General features: G+C 41.2%; 1 protein-coding gene across 12 annotated transcripts in view; it reads left to right on the top strand.

The window, feature by feature from the left end:
* The window catches only part of PRRC2C (proline rich coiled-coil 2C), a 208,198-nt gene that overhangs the window by 156,286 nt on the left and 29,796 nt on the right, over positions 1–22,116 (top strand). For 10 of the 12 annotated variants that reach the window (XM_042464503.1, XM_042464506.1, XM_042464505.1 and 7 more), the window contains 3 exons: positions 3,042–3,245; positions 17,478–17,590; positions 18,273–18,409. In XM_042464503.1, coding sequence (XP_042320437.1) covers positions 3,042–3,245; positions 17,478–17,590; positions 18,273–18,409 — 454 coding nt within the window. The remainder of the gene's footprint in view (positions 1–3,041; positions 3,246–17,477; positions 17,591–18,272; positions 18,410–22,116) is intronic. The other 2 variants (XR_006103620.1, XR_006103619.1) reach the window with 1 other exon arrangement.

The raw sequence follows: 22,116 nt of genomic DNA, 5'->3' as shown, positions 1-22,116 counted from the left end.
TGCTCTGGTCAGGCCCCACCTGGAATACTGTGTCCAGTTCTGGGCACCACAGTTCAAAAAGGATGTTTAAAAAACTGAAATGTGTCCAAAGGAGGGCAACTAAAATTGTGAAGGCTCTGGAAACCATGTCCTATGAGGAATGACTTAGGGAGCTAGATATGATTAGCCTGGAAAAGAGAAGGTTAAGAGGTGATATGATAGCCCTGTTTAAATATTTGAAGGGATGTCATATTGAGGAGGGAGCAAGCTTGTTTTCTGCTGCTCCCGAGACTAGAACGCGGAACAGTGGATGCAAGCTCAACATTAGGAGGAACTTCCTGACAGTAAATAGAGAGAATAGGCTGGCCCAGCTCCATCAGGGCTAGCCTGAAGAAGAAGAGCCCTCCTGTCAGAACCAGTTAAGATCAAGTATAATATTAGACATATCCAGTTATTTAATATTCACTTCATGTATTCAGCTTATATATGATCACTGTTTTATGTTTAATATATATATTGATCTAGATAGTTCTGTGTGTTGAGACATGGCATAGTGTTGGGGGTTGGGAAAATAAGGTGGACTATTAAGGGTGAGGTTTGGCTTGGTGATGGGGCCCTGATAAGGAGAGTGGAATAAAATGTAACGGTTCTTCAAGGTTAAGGTGGCTGGTTGATGTGGTGATTGAGTCATGGGTGTGGTGTAGAAGCCTTCTGGGAGGGGAAGGAGGGGTTGGTTTTAAAGTGGGAATTTCCCCCTGCGCCTTCATATTCTGCAAAGAAGTGCTTGTGGTTACTTCTGCTGTGCATCTTACAATAAACTTTCTTGTTTTTGCAATAAGTTGGTTGTGGATCATTGGTCAGAAGATTTCAGTTCTCACACCTCCCTCCGGTCCATCTGCTTTGGTCCAGGCCTCAGAGGGAGAGAAGAATGCTGGACCTCATCCCCTCAACCCCCTCACCATTCCCTTCTCCTTTTGTGTCGTGTCTTTTAGATTGTAAGCCTGAGGGCGGGGAACTGTCTATTATCCCCTCTGTTGTAAGCCGCCCGGATTCCCAGTGATTGGGTGGCATATAAATAAATCCTATTATTATTATTATTGTTGTTGTTGTTAAAGGCTGTTCAACAGTGGAACACACTCCCTCGGAGTGTGGTGGAGTCTCCCTCCCTGGTAGTCTTTAAACAGAGGCTGGATGGTCATCTGTCGGGTATGTTTTGATTGAGATTTCCTGCATGGCAGGGGGTTGGATTGGATGGCCCTTGTGGTCTCTTCCAACTCTGTGATTCTCGGAGTGGGCAGGCCTCTGGCTAGCAGGAACTACTTTGTTTTGTACTATAGCCCTGAAATTTACCAGTCAAAAACTAGTCCAAAAGATCTACATTTAAAATTAAAGCATTATGAATTGAGGAATTTAGTCTGATAGCAGGACTGAATTGAGCACAGTCCTTCAAAACAAAAGTACACTCCTGATTACTTCAGCTATTCCATCTAAATAGTACTATTTAGGGGCATAGGGAGTAAGAATTGTGTTACTGCTACAGCTATAACTACAAATAGGTATTTCCTGAACATTATTACTTTGATACCAGAGGCAGAATAATATGGAAAGAATAAGGATAAATTCACCACAAAAAAGAAGAGCAGTTCAACGTATTTCATCAAATTTCACACAAGTTTATGTGAAATGAAACAACCAGGTTAGGTGAGCCTTACATAAATAAACAAAAACATTTTGAACCTTGTAGAAACCACTTGAAGACTTCTTCCGAAATGCATCAAGGGATGACTTTCTTTCACTAGTCTCCACTTTTCTTATGATTTTCATTTTGTCTGAACTTACAGATGTGTATTTAACATGCTTGACGGGTAGCTGGTGATGCAAACTAACCTGTGATCCCTTTTTCTGTCCTTTTTGCTGTTCACGCATATTCTTTAAGGGATCCTGCAGGCAGATGTTATGTCGTAGGGCGACACACATAGGTACAGCTGGATCAAATGAAGTAGGATCCATGTCTTTCTCAGCTCAAGCTTTGTTTTTTACATTGTTTACTGCAAACACGCTGCTGCAACACGATGCTGAAATCTGCTTCTCCAGCCTTTCACTATCTTCCCAGTGCTAATGCCACTTTAAAAAAAAATCCAGCTAGATGGAGGAAAGGGGACCTGGGTGGGTGTAAAAAGTTTTTGTAAAAAGGAGCTTCTTTCTCAGAAGTTTTGTTAACAGATGTGTGCCTGTTTTGTTGTTGCTATTACTATTACTATTATTGTTGGAAATCAAAAATCTTTGCCAACTGGAAATCCCTTCCCAGAAATCCAGTAAATACCAATCTACTGTCTTTCTATCCTTGTCCAAAACTTCTTCTTGATTTTTATATCCATAAATATTGCTATTTGATGTATCCAGTAGCTCTTGCCCTTCACCATTTGACTCAGAGAAAGGGACTTTTTTGTTTTTGTTTTTTAAAAAGTCAAGTGGTGAAAGGCAAGAGCTTAGTCCTTCCCAGGAGAACCTAAAAGAATCATAGGCCCCCTCTGGATTCTCCATCATGGTGCCTCTCCTGGACTTTTGGAATGCCTGGGTAGGAAAATAGCAAGTGTAGTTCTCTTTGCATCCATTCTGCCTTTAGGGTGTGCAAAACAGTTATGCCTAACAGTAATTTGTAAGTTCTTTGGCATTGTTTTCCTTTGCTTTGTCGTTTACACTCTTTGTACATGCCCCTAGGTTTTACACTTGACTTATGATCCAAAATGATCATATCAAAATTCATAATTTTGGCTCCAAAAACTACCCTCGACTTATACATAAGATCGATTTATAGTGGATTATATACTGTATGGTAATTAATGTACATTGCACATTTAACTTTATCTACTGAAATGTACTGCTTTCACTAACTGTTGAATAATTCAAATACGTTCCCATGTTAGTCTGAATCAGTATGCATAGAGATCCTATAGCATCTTTGAGATTAATTGAGAGAGAAAAATTGGTAGCTTAAGCTTTCATAGACTAAGTCTACTTCATGAAATGTTTAATAGTTGGTTTTCTTGTTGTAATTTTAGGAGTTGGAACGTATACCACCTCTTCACTGAGCACAAAAACCACCACGACCTCTGACCCACCTAATATCTGTAAAGTGAAGCCACAACAATTACAGACAAGTACTTTGGCATCTACTGGTCATTTTTCCCAACTAAGTTGTATGCCATCGCTAATCGCCCAGCAACAACAGAGTCAACAAGTCTATGTATCTCAGTCAGCAGCAGGTAATACTATGTGGTATTCATTACATTACATTTGGGGAGTTAAATGCTCAGGGGTTTTTTCCCTGTGTAGACAGTGATGATTAAATTCTCAATCAATGGAGGTGTAGACCCAATAACAAAGGCTTAACTCCTCTTGCTGGAGATCATGAATACCTTCTGGGGTTCCAGCAGTGGAGAAGAAAGCCTCCTCTTTTTTGACTTTGTCTTTGCGAGTAGCTTGTGGTCTTTCTTTTGCTCTGGAATGGTCTCTGCATCAGTGGCTATTTAAAAAATCTTCCTTTTTCAGTCTACCGTTGCCTTCCTCTTCTCTCTGCACTCACCATCAAGTAGGTAGGGATTTATTTGTGGGGAAGTGGAGGGGAAGAAAATCTTTGAGCCACAGGGGCCATCTTCAGCATAGCAAGTCTACAACTCCATTTTGCTGCTGGGAACCAAGCACTGTATCTCCACTCCATGCCCCAGGTGCTGCCACCTGCAACCAACATCAGCCACCACAGCAAAAAGCCTCTGCTAATCAAGCCAGCAACATCACCAGCTGGCATCCCATTTCTCAGCTTTTCTCCAAAGGGACTGAAGGATATGTTCCTAACATGTGTTAGCCATAGTTCTGATTAAAGTAATTCGGTTTTTTTCTCCACCTGGATCTATAAAACTACTGCACTGGTTGTTTCGTTTTTTAAAAGATGAGAATCTTCCTTTTCCTTCTCCACTGTTAAGGAGGACAAGACAGTTTTGAGGTTCTGACAAACCTTCTGTGGCCATATTGGTGCCTAGAATCATGAGATCTCTTAGTCAGTTAGAATCCCCAATTAAGACCATTCTTTGGCGTTTCAGGCCAAATTCTTGGAAGTAGCTGTTGTCAGCAGAGCACCTTCTCAGAATCAATATTTTGGCCTATTCAGCAAGCTTCTTACTGTGCCCTCTCCCAAGTAGGGTAGAAAGCACAAATACCATCACAGGTGTTTCTCAGAAAACAAGGTGTCTTCATCCTCAAGGGATGTCATATTGAGAAGGGAGCAAGCTTATTTTCTGCTGCTCCAGAGACTAGAACACGGAACAATGGATGCAAGCTACAGAAAAAGAGATTCCACCTCAACATTAGGAGGAACTTCCTGACAGTAAAGGCTGTTCGACAGTGGAACACACTCCCTTGGAGTGGTAGAGTCTCTTTCTATGGAGGCCTTTAAACAGAGACTGGATGGCCACCTATAAGGGATGCTTTGACTGAGAGTTCCATGGCAGTGAGTTGTACTGGATGGCCCTTGTGGTCTCTTCCAACTCTATGATTCTGTGATCTAACTAAGGATCTGGGACTGATGTGTCTTGAAAAAGATTTCCCTCCATACAATCCATTTGTTAGGAGAAGAAAACACTCTGGTAGAAGAACTAAGCAGGTTGTTTGATACCTGCCACCAATAGATGCTCCATCACAGTACTCTTCTCTGAGGCTTCCACCAGCAGGGTACTCCAGAGATCGATCTCTTTGAAAGTTCATTGAACAAGCAGTGTTGCCAGTGCTGCTCAGAACTCACCAGAATGGATCACGAAGGAATGCCTTCCTCTTCATTTGGAATGGACCCCTGATGTACACGTTGCCACCCTACCTATTTGTCACTAGGGTGATATCCAAGCTTCAGACAGACCAATTGGAATGCCATTCTGGTAACACCATGGAGGCTAGACAACCATTATTCATTCCCTCCTCCATCTTGCTCAACAAACATAACTCCATCTTTCTCTCCATCTGAACGTGGTCACCTTCCACGATGGACAGGTTCTTTATCCAGATGTCAAGACTTTGTAATTGTCCTGGTGACACAGTGGTTAAATGCCTGTACTGCAGCCACTCACTCAAAACCATAAAGTTGTAAGTGCAATACCAGCAAAAGGGCACAAGCTTAACTCAGGCTTGCATCCTTCCGAGATCGCTAAAATTAGTACCCTGATTGTTGGGGGCTATTAGCTTACAGTAGTAAACCACTTAGATACTTAGTTCAGTATGAAGTAGTATATAAATGAAGCTGGTTTTGTTTTGCATGGAGGATTTACCCTTTATAACACTGCCTGATCAAATCCAGGGTGTTATTGAGGTCGCTCTCATGCCTTTAATGCAGAGATCATATTCCTATAAGTGGAACAAGTTTGTGTCGGGTTTTTTCTGTCAAAATGGCCCTTTCTATCCCGAGCTCGAATTCAGCATATACTTGAATTCCTCCTGTCTTATTTGGATTTGGGCCTATCCTTGTTCAAATGTTACCTTGCATCCATCTTCTCCCAATTCCAGCTGATCAGTTGTGCTTATTGTTTCCTGGACCTGCTGGTGAACAAGTTTCTGGAGCGGTACAGAAATCTGCATCCTCTGGTTGACTTCAGCATGGAATTTAGAATTCATATTGTTGCAGTTATCCTGGACACCTTTTTAACCCATGGCAGCATTTGATCTCAGATTGCTTACCTGGAAGACAACCTTCCTCATTGCTGACACTTGGAGGGCAAGGAGGGCTGGGGAGCTCTATGTGCTAACAGTTTATCTGCTTTTCCTATGTTTTCAAGAAACAATGTTGCCCTCCATCCCAGCATCTCCTTTTTCCAATGGTTGTGTCTTCTTTTCACCTGAATCAGGACATGGTTTTGCCAGCTTTTATGCAAAACTGTAAAATAATAATAATAATAATAATAATAATAATAATAATAATAAATTTATTTATGTTTCCCCGCCTCTCCCAATGGATCGAAGTGGGGTTATAGACTACTTGAAATTATACAAAACATACCATACAATTCATACACATGTAAACCATTAAAACCATTAATTCATTAAAAGCATCAACAATTAAACAATTAATAAATTCAATAGACATAAGGCGGCAGAAAATTCTTGGTCATGTCATATCGGGGGTATGCTCGACAGAAAAGTTCCGTTTTAACTGCCTTTCTGAATGACTCCAGGGAGGTTATCAAGCGAATCTCTTCTGGGAGGCTGTTCCACAATCTCGGAGCCGCTGTAGTAAAGGCCCTTTGCAAGGTTGACACATATTTAGTAGACGTTGTTTCCATTAAATTCTTTCCTGATTTTCTCAGAGTGCAGGGCGGATTATATAGGGAGATGCGGTCCCACAAGTAACCTGGGCCCAAGCCATATAGGGCTTTTTTTAAATTTTTATTTCCATAAACAAATACATCCCTACATTCTATTACCTTTTTGACACATTATTTTATATACCCCTCAGTGCTCCTTCCCCAGAGCCATTTCCATCCTTATATTCCATCCAAAATTTCAGTTCGTCTTCTGGAGATAATCTTCCATCTTCTTTTCTCAATACTTTCTCGACAAATTCTTTCCAAATCCCCTCAAAGTCATTTCTTTTCCATAATTCTTTCTTTACTTTCAGTTTACATGTCAATTTATCATTAATAGCTAATCTCCATACCTCTTTGTACCAATCCTCTACTTCTACATCCATTTTCGTTTTCCAACACCTTGCTATTATTAATCTCGCTGTTGTAAGCAAATTTGTTACCAAATCTTTTTCTTCTTTTTTCCATTTCTCTGAGTTATATAATGATAACAAAACTATATTCGGTCTTCTATCTATTTTTATATTCATAACATTTTCTATTTCTAATAGCACTTTTCCCCAAAATTTTGTACATATTTACATTGCCACCACATATGGATATATGACCCGACTTCTTGACAGCTTCTCCAACAATTTTTTGCGTTATTCTTATTAATATTATGTAATCTCACTGGAGTCAGGTACCATTTCCAAATCAACTTATAATAATTTTCTTTTATCCAAACCGATAAATTTTTCAAGTGTCTTTGTTCCATTCTATTCCTTGTCATTTATTTTACATCCTAATTCTTCTTCCCATAATCCCTTTAAAGTATTTCTTTTTATTTTTCCTCCTTTATTCTCCATCAACATATTATAAATTTTACTAGTAGTTCCTTTTATATTCTCATTTTCTTCAATTTCTCTTCCTTTCTGAACTATTTGTTCAAATTGCGTATACTTTTTCTTTTCTACATTCCTTTTCCTCCAATTTTTAATCCATTGTTCTATTTGTATATAGTGAAACCATGAAACTTTTATTCCCATAAGTTTTTCTTTTATATTTCCTTTCTCTATTCTTACATCTATCCAATCTTCTATTCTGTCTATTTTCCTTTCCTTTAGCTCTTTATCTAACAATCCTCTCAAATTCTTTCGGAATTTCTTTTTCATTATTATTGGTGTTATTATTGAGTCTTCGTTCATTAATTCTTTTTTATGTTTATACCATATTTCTGTTATATTTTTCATAAGTGGATTTCCAATAATTTTTATTTATTTATTTATTTATAAAGTCCTTTAAAAAGATATTCCATACTCTCATATCTACTTCCTCTATATCTACTTCTAACCATTCTAAATCTATCCCACCCAACATACCTTCTAACACATATCTCAATTGGTTAACCTCGTAATATCCTCTTATATTGGGAACACTTTCTTTGTATTTTATACCAAAATTGTTTTATTTAATCTTGTTCTTTTCCCTCCATTACAGAATGTATTTATTAGCTGTTACCATTTATTCACTTCGGTTTCCGACACTTTTACTGGTATCATTCTAAATAAAAAAATTAATTTTGGTAATATTTTCATCTTTATTAATGCTATTCTTCCAAACCAGGATAATTTGATTTTTTTATATTCTTCCAATTTTTTCTCCACTTCTTTCCTTAACACTACCAAATTCTTATCTTCCATTTCCTTTAAGTCTTTCTTTATATTTATTCCTAAATACTTTATATTGCTTCTTAATCTTATCGCTAAACTTTTTTGTTTTAGAAACTCAGATTCCTCTTTTTTTGTATAATTAAATATCATTTCTGATTTATTCCAATTAATTTGTAACCCTGTCATTTCTCCAAATATCTTTAAATGTTCTTTTATTTTTCCCAATCTATCCACTAATTTTTTAATAGTTAATAGTGTATCATCGGCAAATAAACTAATTTTATGCTTTTGTTTAAATCCTATTCCTTCTAAACTATTATCATTTCTTATAAGATTCGGTAATAACTCTATGACTATTGCAAATAATATTGGTGATAGTGGGCACCCTTGTCTTGTACCTCTTGTCACTCTTATTTCGCTTGTTATCCCATCATTTACCATTACTTGTACTGAATTAGCAAGATATAATTGGTCTATTAATCCTCTTATTCTATCCCCTATTCCAAATCTTTTCATAATTATTTTTAATGTTGGCCATTCCACACAATCAAATGCTTTAAATATGTCTAATGCCAAAATCCCTGCCCTTATTTTTTTCTCCATTACATGTATTTTATTCAAGACTCTACCTACTAAATTGGACATTTGTCTTCCTTTTACAAATCCACATTGATCCTTTCCTATATATTTATACGTACATTTATTCAATCTATTTGCTATTATTGCTGATAAAATCTTTGCATCTTGATTTATTAATGATATAGGTCTATATGACCCTGGGTCAGTTAAATCTTTATCTGCCTTTGGTATTAAGATTACTAATGATTGGTGCCATGATGCTGGTATCTTCTCTCCATTCATTATTCCATTATATAATTCTAACAATTTTGGGATTAACATCCTTTCAAACACTTTATAATATTCTGGACCCAATCCATCCATCCCCGGAGCTTTCCCATTTTTCAATTTCTTTATTTCCTCTACTATCTCTGCCTTCTCAGTGGGTTGCTCCAGTAACTCTTTATCTTCTTCTTCTAATTTTTGCCCCCAGTTTTCCTCCACATATTTCTCTATTTTGTCCAAATGATTTTCTCCTGCTTGGTATAATTCCATATAAAATTTTTCAATTTTTTTTTATTTTTCTTTCATCAATCTACATATTTTATCAGATTTATCTCTAACCGTATTTATCATACTTTCCATTTTCTTCTTCTGTGTGGACCTGGCCAACATTTTTGAATTTCTATTACTATATTCAAAAAATTCTCTTCTTAAATAGATCAGATTTTCTTGTACCTCATTTATTTCCATCTTATCCATTTCTTCCCTTTTTTGCCCTTAATTCTACATATATCTGTTTAGCTCTATTAACTATATATCTATTTTCCAATACTTCTATATCCTTTTCTAATTTCCTCTTTCTTCTTGTCTTTACTTAAGATTATGTTTCTTTTATACATATTCCTCTTGTGACTGCTTTCATGATATCTCATAACAACCCTTTTGTCACATCTTTATCATTTATATCCCATATTTCTTGCCATTCCTTTCCAATTTTTTCTACAATTTCCTTATAATTCAATATCTTAGTGTTTAACCTCCACCTTTTTACTTGTTCATAATCCTTCTTAACCACTATTTCTACATTCACCAAGGCATGGTCCGATACCTTTATATTTGATGTTTCCGAATTTAATACTTTGTCATGTTTTTGATACAAAAATATAGTCTATTCTTGTATATGTTTTATGTACAGCAGAATAATACATGTATTTTGCTTCATCTCCTTGTACTAATCTTCATACATCTTTAAATTCTCTTTTGCTCATTATTTTATTTAAATTTGTTATATTTTTATATCTATCCTTTACTGAGGGATTAGATTTATCTTTTATCCTATATCCATTTGCATATTAAAATCACCTGCCAATACCACATATTGTTCTTGTAGCTTTTCCACTTTTCTTAATACTTTCTCATAAAATTCTTCCTGTTTTTCATTTGGGGCATATACATTTGCCAATACATATTTATCCTCCCTTAATTCCCCCTGTATTATTATGTATCTTCCATCATCATCTTTTAATACCTTTTTTATTACAAAATTACATTTTTTTCAATTATTATAGCTACCCCCCCTTGATTTAGAACTTCCAAATGCTTTCTCATAATCCCTTGCCCAATTCAATTTCAATTCATTTTGTCCATCCTTATGTTGATGTGTTTCTTGTAAAAAGATCAAATCTACTGCGGATTTTCTTAATAATGCTTCAATCCTTCTTCGTTTGACCGGCAAACCAAGACCTTTGGTGTTTAATGTTACAATTTTCACCTTATTTGGCATAACCCAATTTGTTTCTATTTCTAATGGCTCCAATTAGTGCTCCCCATACCCAAATACCATCCCCTATTCCCCCTTTCCTTCCTCCCTCCCTCCCCATATCCATTTTAACTCCCCACTTCCATTCACTAGAGCATTTTGCCCTAGCCTCGGCTGCCAAGGCTACCCTTGTGGGGAGGGGTGGTGAAGACATCCAAAGGCCCAAAACTGCCCTCCCTCCAAGTGCTCATAAATATAAAACTTAATTTTTTATTTGATTGTAGTAGTTCTATCTTCCATCTACACAATTCCGGCTCCTCCAACTGCTCCCAAGCTTTCTTCTCCTCCAGTCGCTGCAACCATCACTTCTTCTCCAACTCTTCCAGGTGTTCTCCTGCTCTCTCCAGCTCCTTTTCTTCCAGACGTTTTCTCAGATCCTCCAGGTTTTTTTCCTTCTTCTTTATTTATCCCCAGTTCTTCCAATAACTGCAATCCTTGCTCCACAGAGTCAATCCTATATCTTCTTCCTGCCCATTAAAATTTTAAGGACAGCGAGTATCACCATGTGTAATTAATCCCAGCCTTCAACAACACAACAGTACATGGCTTCATCGATGTTCTCCATATTTTCGTCTGTGGACAGTAATCATTATATATTTCCACTTTAGTTTCTCCAAATCTTAATTTCTCTGGATTTTTTTCTCATCATGTTCAGCAGTCCCTCCTTCTTATTATAATTAGTCACTCTCACAATGACATCCCTCGGGATTATCTTGTTTTTTCCTGAGGGGATACGATGAATTCTCTCTATGTCATCTTCAATCCAATTAAGAGATGGGGAGATCTGTTGTAGCCATTTTAATATTTCCGTTTTCAAATCGGTTCTTCTATTTCCCTTTCCAGTTTCTGGTATATATTTAATAACAAAGTTTGATCTTTGATAATCTTGTAAATAGACCAATCTTTTTTCTATTTCAGTAATTTTATTACTATGTATTTCCTTCTGATGTGCTTCATGGGCAGTTTTACATTCTTTATTGTCCACTTTTAATATTTGTACATCCTGTTGAATTTGTTTAATGCTTTCCTGTAGATCCCTGAATTTTCCATCTGAACTTTTCCTTTCCAGTTCCATCTGTTGTTGAAATTGCTTTGTCATAGCTTCTCTCTCCTCTTTTGTTGCCTCCAAAAAAAACCTTGTTTTTCTTTCTCCCTTTGTTTTTCCATCATTTCTGTAAATTTCGTCATAATATCTTCACAATCCATCACTTTTATTTTCATTTTCTTTCCAGCTTCCCCCTTCTCTCCCTCCTCTTGCCTCAAGATGGCTGCAGGCTGTTTGGATTCCTGTATATCCTTTAAAGGGGGGCTACTTTTTTTGGACTTTGGATCATTTCTGATTCAAGTTCAAAATGAGCTTCCTTCTCTATAAACGTTCAACATGCCGAAGTAATTGGTCTGATGATTTAAGATTAGTTGGTCTACACCATACTTTAGCTCCTTCCCCCTTCCGCATCAAATCTCTTCTCTCCTTTCTCCCCGGTCTCTTCCGTCTCCTCCACTTTTAACTTTCACTGAGCTGGGCTTTTAATCACTCTTCACTAATTATTCCCCAATTTGAGGAAAGCCTCAATTCCAAAATTCAAGCTTCCAGCTGCAGACTTTAAAAGATTTTTTTTCCTGTTTGTGAAGCCTCTTCTTAGCGGCTTAATAGCCTCATAATATATATATATATATAGCACCTAGCGGTCCCGCTCTGCCCCAGTTCGTTTATTCTGCCGTGCTCAGCAGCTCGAGGAACTTCACTAGCTTGGTTTACCTTGCTACTAGCCTTTCTGATTACAATCCCTGGACTTTTGACCAATGGAAATGTCTCTGACCATTCTTACAGACTATCCTCGGACTTCGTTATCAATTCAACGGTTTGACCTCAGTATCCTCGACTACGGTTTGCTATGGCTTCTTTTTAAAAATGCGCCAAGTACAGGGTCAAAATCCCCATGTCTGATGGACATGATAAATGTGTCCTTTGCTTAGAAGAGACTCGTATCCCTAGGGATTGCCTCCACTGTAAGCCCATGACTTCTCAGGCCTTAAAGAACCACAATCAAAAACTGAAGGCTTCCTTTTATGAAAAAGTCTCTCAACCCGCTCTGTCTTCAGCCACATCTTCAGCCGGGACTTCCCTTGTAGAGCCAGCCACAAAGCCATCCACTTTTTTTTTTTAATATTTTATTTTCAAATTTTTCCACATGACATATTACATTACAAAGCATAACATAACATTAATACTTACGTTACACACCTTCTCCATTCCCCCATCCCACCTCCCACCAACACTTGCATACCTACATGTCCCTTTGACATTTTGTAAAATACATTTAACATAAAAAGCCATCCACTTCCATGGCAGGGAAGGAGTCGTCGGGGGACGCCCCTAAGGCTCCTAAAAGGAAGCATGGAGACAAACACAGTGGGGACAAGCATAAATCTTCCAAGTCTTCCACCACTGAGCAGAGCTCAAGGCGAGCTAGATCAGCCTCCTCGGTGGCAAAATCCGGCCGCAAGGGCCCTCCTAGCACGGTCTCAGCGCCTCCGCCGGACTCGGGTTCAACCCCCACGCCAACACAGACTGCAGCCTCAGCCACTACTCAGATTCCTGTGGAACCGAAGGTGCTCCTCTCCAGCCATCTATCCCTGAGGGATGACCACTTACAGATTGTCAGTCTGGACCAAACTTCTGAGTCAGAGGGGAAAATACCGGACTCTGACCCTCCCATTCCTCCTCAGAAGATTAGATCTCGGTCCTGCTCTCCTCCACAGAGGGACCGGGCTGCACTTAGAACAGAGGCCGATGAGGCCCAAGTCTACGACCAACCTGAACGTGACTTTTTCGACCTCTATCCAGACTTGGTCTACAATCACCAGGCTAAGCAATATTTTCTGCCTGTGGATGCCACGCACCTTTGTCGCAACGTACCAGGCTCGACTAGAATAAGGCCTCTCTCTCCAGCCCATGGAGACCTCTTTCAGAAGCGTCTTGATGAACCCCAGAGATGCCATCTGTCTCCTCAGAGGGAAGTCATATCTGATTTCCAACGCTCTCCATCCTGACGCCTCAGACGGTCCCACTCCCGCTCCCAGTCTCTCTGTCCTGCACCCGTCTTTGAGGGTGGCTTCTCTCAGACATTTGGTGAACCGGATGCCCTATCCCCCACGGATGATGTCAAGTCATTTTCGGACAGGATCATCCGGATGGCTGATGCCTTGAAACTTGAGGTTTCCCACACCAGCGAGACGCACTCGACCCTATGGAGCAGAGGATCCATGGTTGTTCTCTAGCCCCTCCATCTCTTGCCTTTCTCCCATCTTTGGAGAAGATTGCTCAAAGATCGTGGAACACTTCAGACACTATTGCTTCCACATCAAGGAAGATAGAAAACTTATACAGAGTGACACCATCAGGTCCATCTTGGCTGGTTCAACATCCCAAGCCCAACTCGACCATTGTGGAAGGCTCGCTTACGACCTTTGCCCCCTGTCCATCTTCCTCCCCAATCGACAAGGAGAGTAAGAAGATAGATGGCTTGGCCAAAAAATATCAAGGATATGCCCTTTGACAACTCAGGGCTATTTAATCAGGAGACCAATGAGAAACTCAATTTTCGATATAGAATGAAGACAGCTGCAAAGAAACATGGCATGTCTTTCTCTTTCGCACGGTCTCCACGCCAGAGGTATGGTCCCCAACGCTCTTGGTATCCCAATAACCAGCACCGGTACCAACAACAAGACCGCCAATACCAGGCTCAAGACAGACCATCCCAGCGCCATCCTTCCCAGTCTCCTCCTGCCTCCTCTGATCGGCGTCAAACTTCCCAGCCTAGATACCAACAAGGCTACAAGAAGAAAGACACCCAAGGCAAGAAAAGGTTTTGAAGTGTTCCTTCGGTGATAGATTAAGGCCATTCTTCAACACCTGGGCTTCTTTCAACTCTGTCTCTTGGGCCTTAAACATCGTCCGTAGGGGTTATGCCCTTGAGTTCAAAGAGCTTCTGCCCACTGGAGCTATACTTTCCACTGCCCCCTCAGACACCCTTCTCAACGAAGTGCGCACACTTTTGGGAAAGGGCGCGATCAAACCTGTAGAACCCATGTGTTATCTATCAGCCATCTACTCCCGTTTTCATTTCCAGGGCAAACCTTCTCTCTTTAAGGATCCTCTTGTAAAGAGATTCCTTAGGGCAGTGATGGCAAACCTATGGCATGTGTGCCAGAGGTGGCACTCAGAGCCCTCTCTTGTTCTCTCTATTTTGACATCCAAACCCTTCGAGCCCCTGGCCACTGTAGACTTGAGATTGCTGACCTGGAAAACAGCTTTCCTTGTGGCCATTACTTCCACTCGTCGAGCTAGTGAACTATGGGCCTTGCGTGTGGACCAACCTTACCTGCCTTTCCACAAGGACAAAGTAGTTCTCCGTACCGATATCACCTTCCTGCCAAAGGTGGTGTCGGCCTTCCACATGAACCAAGACATTGTGTTGCCGACCCTAGCCCCGAACCCGATCACCGACATCGAGCGTCGACTCCATGTGTTGGATGTTTGTAGGGCACTGACCTTTTACCTGGACAGGACTTCAAGTTTGAGGCGCTCTGAGCGGTTGTTTGTGTGCAACTCGGAGACCAAAAAAGGACTGCCTGTGACTGCGCAGAGGTTTTCGAAATGGGTGGCCAATACCATCCACCTCTGCTATGAACTGTCAGGCAGGCCCCTTCCGACTCGGGTTCGGCCCCATGCCACGCGGGCGGTAGCTGCATCCTCTGCATTTTTGACTGGGATTTACCTGGAGGATGTTTGCAGAACTTCTGTCTGGTCCCAGCCACTGACTTTCATTAAACACTATAGGCTGGACGCCAGGGCTAGACAAGAGGCAGCTTTTGGGAGGGCAGTGCTGCTTTCTGGTTTGCATTGATTATTTAATCTATTCTATGTTGAAAAATGACAATGACGAACGTTTTTGCTATTTATATTTCATTGTCATTAATAAATTTGACTGTTTCAACTTTACATCTTGTATCATGACACTCCCTCCTCCACCAACCGAAGCTTGTCAGTCTAACCCATTTGTGTGATTCGCAAATGGAGAAGAAGAACAGGTTGCTCACCTGTAACGCTGTTTCTTCAAGTGGTCATCTGTGAATTCACACAAACCCGCCCATCCATCCCCTCAGTGTCGTGCTTCTTGCTAGCGTGACTGTCGCACTTTTTGCGGCTCATTCAGAATTGGGGCAGAGCGGGACTGCTATGGGGTGGGTGGAGCTACCGCCAAAAAGTTGCAGAAAGTTGCAAGCTTATTTCTGCCCAGAGATTCCAGAAGTTTCCGAGCATTGGTGAGCAGGCGCATAAATAACCCATTTGTGTGACTTCGCAGATGACCACTCGAAAAAACACTGTTACAGGTGAGCAACCTGTTCATCTCCACCCTGGGCAGTCAACCAAGAGGGGCATGGATCGAGAGTGTATGTTGTCTTCCTAACACTTCCAAGTAGCTTGTCCACTTCATCAGTATTTACAGACTCAAAGTGATCCAGTTTAACACAGTCCACAGAAGCACTGGGTATCTCTCGTATCGTTTCTGTTATAATGCCGGCGTCAAGATCAGCCCTTATCCGAGAGATTTTATCTGCAAAGAAGTTTTTAAAGTCGTCACAGCAGGCTTTAGTTGATTCTGGTATAGGGTTGGGGCGGGGGGCAGCTGAGTCGCTCCCTCACCAACCTGAACAGCTCTGCTGGACAGGACTTTGCACACGCAATACGTGCAGCATAGAACAAGTTCTTAGCTGCACCTATTGCCACTCCATAGGAATACAAAAGATTCTCATGGTGTTTCTTGTCAGATAAGCACTGATGTTTCCGCCAGCAACACTCTAGTTGTTGCGCAGAGCTGCAGAAAGCATGCTTGCTCTATCCTGAATATGACACCCCTTCAAATATTTAAACAGGGCTATCATACTACATCTTAACCTTCCATTCTCCAGGCTAAACATACACCGCTCCCTATGTCTCTCCTCATTGGGCATGGTTTCCTTCACCATTTTGGTTGCCCTCCTCTGAACACACTCCAGCTGCTCAACATATTTTTTGAACTGTTATGCCCAGAACTGAACACAGTATTCCAGGTGAGCCCTGACCAAAGCAGGTAACTTATCTCCCACCTGAGCAGGGCCAGCAGGTGTTGATGGTGTTATTGAGATAATTGTTCTTGTGCCTTTGACAAACCTGTTCACTAGTCATTATAGCTCACTCGGGTAAGGGCATGGTGGTTTCTGCCATTTTCATTATCCAGAAACTCCTAGAAAACATCTGCCAAACAGCCACTTGGACCATCCTATACTTTTGTCTGGCACTGTGGGATCGACAAACATGCCTTGGCTGAGGTATACTTCAGTCACAGGCTGGTACAACTTATCACTAATCCACCTGCAGGAGAATGCTGCTTTTGGACATCCTTTTCCTGTTGCATGCTTTTATCCAGTGTCCAAAATGTTGGATTTCTCATGTAGTTTATTCTGGTCGGTGGGCCCAGTATTTTTATCCCCATGGTGACTCTTTCTACTGTAGGGATGGCAGATTCTTAGTGATTGCATTTGTGTTCTGACATCAGTTAATTGATGCACCTCTGGTTCCTTTATTGTTTGCTGCTACTGTTGCATAATTCTTTTCTTGGCCTATTGTGGGAGCTACTGTTGGCATTACTGCTATTTTCAGTTCTGTGACTGGAGATTTCATTTAACCTTCCTTGGCCAGAACTGGAGAATTCCAGGTAATTAGGATTCCAGGTAATTCTAACTTTCTGTTTAAACTCAGTGATCCTTAAAATTTCCATTTTTTACAGGCATTTTGTGGTCTATTCTTTCCTCTCAACAGATTTGATGAAAATGTTTCAGTGTTCACTATGACAATTTTTAAATTGAATATAAGTTTGTAAGAATATAATTTCATAAGATAGAATTCTTACTGTATAAGAATGTTAGTTTTAAATTGAGTATGTCTCCTGAAAGTTTATAGGGGGTTTTCTGCCTTTGGAATCCCTGTTGCCTCTTATCAATAACAGTTAATCAATATAGCTTTCATGCTAGTTAACTTAATTCTCTTAACTGTTTTTCTTTATGGTTCCGTAGCTCAAATTCCAGCTTTTTATGTGGATACAAGCCATTTGTTCAATACCCAGCATGCACGCCTGGCTCCTCCTTCACTGGCCCAGCAGCAAGGATTTCAACCAGGACTCTCACAGGTACTTTGGGCAGTACTTTGGACTTGCTTGTTAAGGAAAGGCAAATACTCTTTGGTGGATTTTATTCAATAAAATCCATTTTTTCTTAAAGTAGTTTCTCTCCCTTTTAACTTTTGCTTCCACTTTAGTATTGCAGTGGTACCTAAAGTAATAGCTTTAACAATAAATTAATTTAAATCTTTCACCTAATTCACTTCTGGTTAGGAAAAAGACCCGCTCAGCCTAAAACAGATGGGGAGGATGTGGTGAAATTGTTCTCCACACTACCTGCTGAGCATGAGGAGAATTTTTCAGCAAACATTATTTTTTACAGAAAAAAAAATTGACAGTTTGGGCTACTTGCAACCCATGTGCTGCAATTTGCCCATCCCTGCTGCTACAGATACTACAGGTACTTTTCTATTCTTTGGTTCTTTTCTGGCAGTGTGAGAGGTTTCTGTACATTAATAAGAGAATGAGCTATAGGCCAGTGCTGTAGAGTGCTTGGTTTGCATGCCAAACCTTCCAAGTGCTTATTCACCAGTATTTCCAATTAAAAGATCTCAGATACTAGGCCTGGAAAGACGTCAGAAATCTACCACAATAAACACACTCACTAGGGTGTGTTTATCATTGATTAAGCAATTTTATATCTTGAGGGAATTTTACAGTCACCTATCTAAATATTTTTTCTTCCTTCCAGCCTACTTCAGTACAGCAGATACCAATCCCAATATATGCACCACTGCAAGGCCAGCATCAGGCTCAGCTAGGTTTAGGAGCAGCTCCTGCTGTCTCCCAGGCTCAGGAACTATTTAATTCTTCATTGCAGCCCTATAGGTAGGTATTTTACCGGGAAGAAAGCAAAATAAGTATTCAGAAAGGTTTTATGACTCATTCTCTTAAATGTGTCTGCACCATTGTTTGTTCCACTTTTGTTTTATCAAGGCATGAATGTTGTGACCAAGAAACTCAACTTTTAAATTGTATTAAATGACTCAGAACTGAACAATGATCATTAGAATTGAAAGATATAGCCATGTTAGTTTGTAGAATCAGTACGTCAATTAAAATTGAAAATCCTTTATTTATAGAAATGAAGTGGCAAGTCCAGTTTTAACAGTCATCGTTGGTGAACAAAGACAGTGGAAACTAACTTGTAGGTGATGAGAATAGATGAGTGTGGGAAACAGAATGTTGTGATGAATAGGTCAAGAGTGCTCCCATGAGGATGGAGGTAGATAGTGTTGAAATGTGTGGAGTGTGCCAGGAAATGATTATCTTTGTTCAACCCATTGCTGATGAACTATAGTCTGTGGATGAATTCCAATTCTACTGTTTCTGTTTCCAATCTACCTGTTTCTGTTTCCAATCTGTAGTTCTTTTGTTCAAGGACCACTGTTCTGAGGTTTGAGATGGAATGCCCAGGGAGATTGAAATGTTCTGCCACCAGTTTTTGTGTATTCCCATTCCTAATGTCAGATATATGTCCATTTCTTCTTCGTGATCCTTGCGAATCACACAAATGGATTATTCTGCGCCTGTACAGACTCATTCGAAACCTTCTTAGAGTTATTAGAAACGTTTTGGTGGTAGCCCCACCCACTCTCCAACTGCCCTATTGTCCAGTTTCCTGCCTAAACCCTTAGTTCCTTTTATCAGCTGCAGCAGCATCTAGAGGAACTCTTCAGAGGTTCATTTTCCTGTCAGACTTTAAAATTTCCATTTGACAGTCTCCATTTTGATGGTATTTCTTTACATCATCATTCATATTTTAAGAGGAGCACTGCAGTTTCTGAGAGAATCACATACTTAAATGCAGATTTAACTTCTGAGGGGGAAATTTTTTTTTAATGGCCTCTTGCCTCGTCATCACGCTTGACAAGGCGCATTGGACTACTGAGGAAAATATTTTAACAGCTATTTGCCTCGCTGGTGCACTTGGCAAAGGTCTTTTGTAATCCAGAGGGGAAAAATTTTTAAATGGCTGCCCGCCTCGCTGGCATGCTTGGCAAAGGCCCCTTGCATCTCTGAGGAGAAGTTATAAAATGGCAGCTCACCTCACTTCCATGCTTGGCTATGGCCGCCTTTACTGCTGAGAAGAACCTGTTAAATGGCTGCCCACCTTGCTCTCCTGCCTGGCTAAGGCCCATTGTACTTCTGAGGATAATTTATTGTATGGCTACTGGCCTGTACATTGCACTCTGCTAAGTGCCTTCGTACTCCTGGAGAGGAGTTATATGAACAGCTACTCACTTCACTGTTGCACTTGGCTAAGGCTCAATGCACTTCCAAGCCAACGTGATTAAATGGTCACTTCCCTCACTCTAATCATAGAATCGTAGAGTTGGAAGAGACCGCAAGGGCCATCCAGTCCAACCCCCTGCCATGCAAGAAATCCCAATCAAAGCATACCTGACAGATGGGCATCCAGGTGTGTGTATGTGCATGCATATGCATGCCTTCCAGCCCCTCTTAACATGTCTTCATTGTATAATGAAGGATCAAATTCAATTATTGGTTTTGCTCCCTCTATACCTAGGAACACTACCATTATGCGCCTGCTACCATAACTATTGTGATCATCTTGTTCCCCCCATTGGGGGCTTTGGTACCATCACTCATGCTCTGACGCCCAGCTATTCCTGTATCACTCGCTTGATACAGGGATGTGCTTGGTCTCTCTCTACTGGGACCAGTACCATCATTCACTTTAGACTGCGAGGACATCATTATGTCCCCATACAGTACCATTCCAGGTTTGCCACAACTGTTACTGGGGTGGTCATAACCCCCCCCCCCCCCCCGCCTTTCAGACTGGCCTTAGCACTTTTGTTTCCTCCATACCAATGGCTTTTGCGACGTAGTTGTTCCCTTCGTGTCAGAGGAATACTTTGTCACTTCCCCAGTACGAGTGTCAATGAATGCATCTGGTGCCTCTTTACCAAGGGCCAATATATATAATGGAGAATACATGCCTGCATTCTATACGCACACCCCTTCCAAGGGGTTCTTTTTAGTACCATTCACTGCCCCCAAAACAGGTGCCAAATGACTGATCTGTAGCTGGGATGAGGCCATCTCATATACCAACCCCCAATTTCAATGCAATGTTATGTTTCATATGGAGGACCCCTACCAGGTTTGGACCTCATTGCAGACAGGGACTACTTCAATTCTTTCCCATTTGCCACTCCAGGCAGGAACATCCTCTGGGGTCATCCCTCCGATTCAAAACTCTGATTCAAAAATATATCCACCCCGTTGGACACTTCAACATGCCTCCAAGGTTTTGTCGGGTTCAGCGGCCCTCCGACGCTATACATGGCTCCGTTCATCAGACCTGACTCCACAGGCCAAGTCAGCAATTGAAGATATGCCCTTCGATAATTCGGGCCTCTTCAACAAGGAGACTGATGAACGGCTTAGCTTCTGCTATAGGATGAAGACGGCTGCTAGGAAGCACGAGATGTCGACTTCCACGTCTAGGACGTCCCGACAAAGATATGGTAGCCAGCGCACTTGGTACCAACAATCCCAACAGCGTTTCCAGCAGCAGGACTGCCACTTCCAACCTCAAGACAGGCCTTCACAGGGTAGACCTTCTCGATCACCGTCGTCTCATCAGGATCGGCGCCTTTCTTCCCAGCTTAGGTTCCAACAGGGCTACAAGAAGAAGGATGCCAGAGGCAAGAAAAGCTTTTGAAGCCCCCTTGCACACTTCGTCACTCTATCCTCAGATAGATTAGGGCCCTTCTTTGACACCTGGGCCTCTATTACCACGGTCTCTTGGGTGCTGAACATCATCCGGCGGGGTTATGCCCTTGAGTTTCTGGAGCTCCCAACCACCGGAGCTATCAATTCCACCGTCCCCTCGGACACCCTTCTCGATGAAGTGCGCTCCCTTTTGGAAAAGGGTGCTATTGAGCCCGTGGACCCGTCCTGGGCCCGATACTGCTTCTTTTCCAGATACTTTACTGTCCCAAAGAAGACTGACGGGCTCAGGCCGATCTTGGACTTACGCCAATTGAACTCCTTTATTGTATATAGACGTTTCAGGATGGTAACTCTTGCTTCTGTCTTACCACTCTTACAGAAAGATGCTTGGTTTGCCACGCTGGACCTGAAGGACGCTTATTTTCACATCGCGATACGGGAACAGCATCACAGATTCCTCACATTCGTTATTGGCACGGACATCTTCCAATACAGGGTCCTGCCGTTCAGTCTCTCGTCAGCGCCGAGGGTCTTCACGAAATGCATGGCTCCGGTAGTTGCTTACCTCAGGCAGAAAGGGATCACAGTCTTTCCGTACCTGGCCAACTGGCTTTTCACTGCCTCATCCAAAGATGCCCTGGCACAGCAGGTGCAGTTCGCGAGGAAGCTCCTGGACTCGCTGGGCCTTCGAGTCAACCTGGAAAACTCGCACCTCACGCCCTCCAGGAGGATTGACTTCATAGGGACCATCCTGGACTCAGAGACCTGCAGAGCATACCTCCCTCAACCCAGGTTCCTGTCACTTTGCACAGCCGTAAGGGCCTGTCTTG

Source organism: Sceloporus undulatus, chromosome 4 (assembly GCF_019175285.1).
Source record: "Sceloporus undulatus isolate JIND9_A2432 ecotype Alabama chromosome 4, SceUnd_v1.1, whole genome shotgun sequence".
Lineage (NCBI taxonomy): Eukaryota > Metazoa > Chordata > Lepidosauria > Squamata > Phrynosomatidae > Sceloporus > Sceloporus undulatus.
Note: the sequence above shows the minus strand (reverse complement) of the source record. Positions and strands in the feature narration are given on the sequence as shown.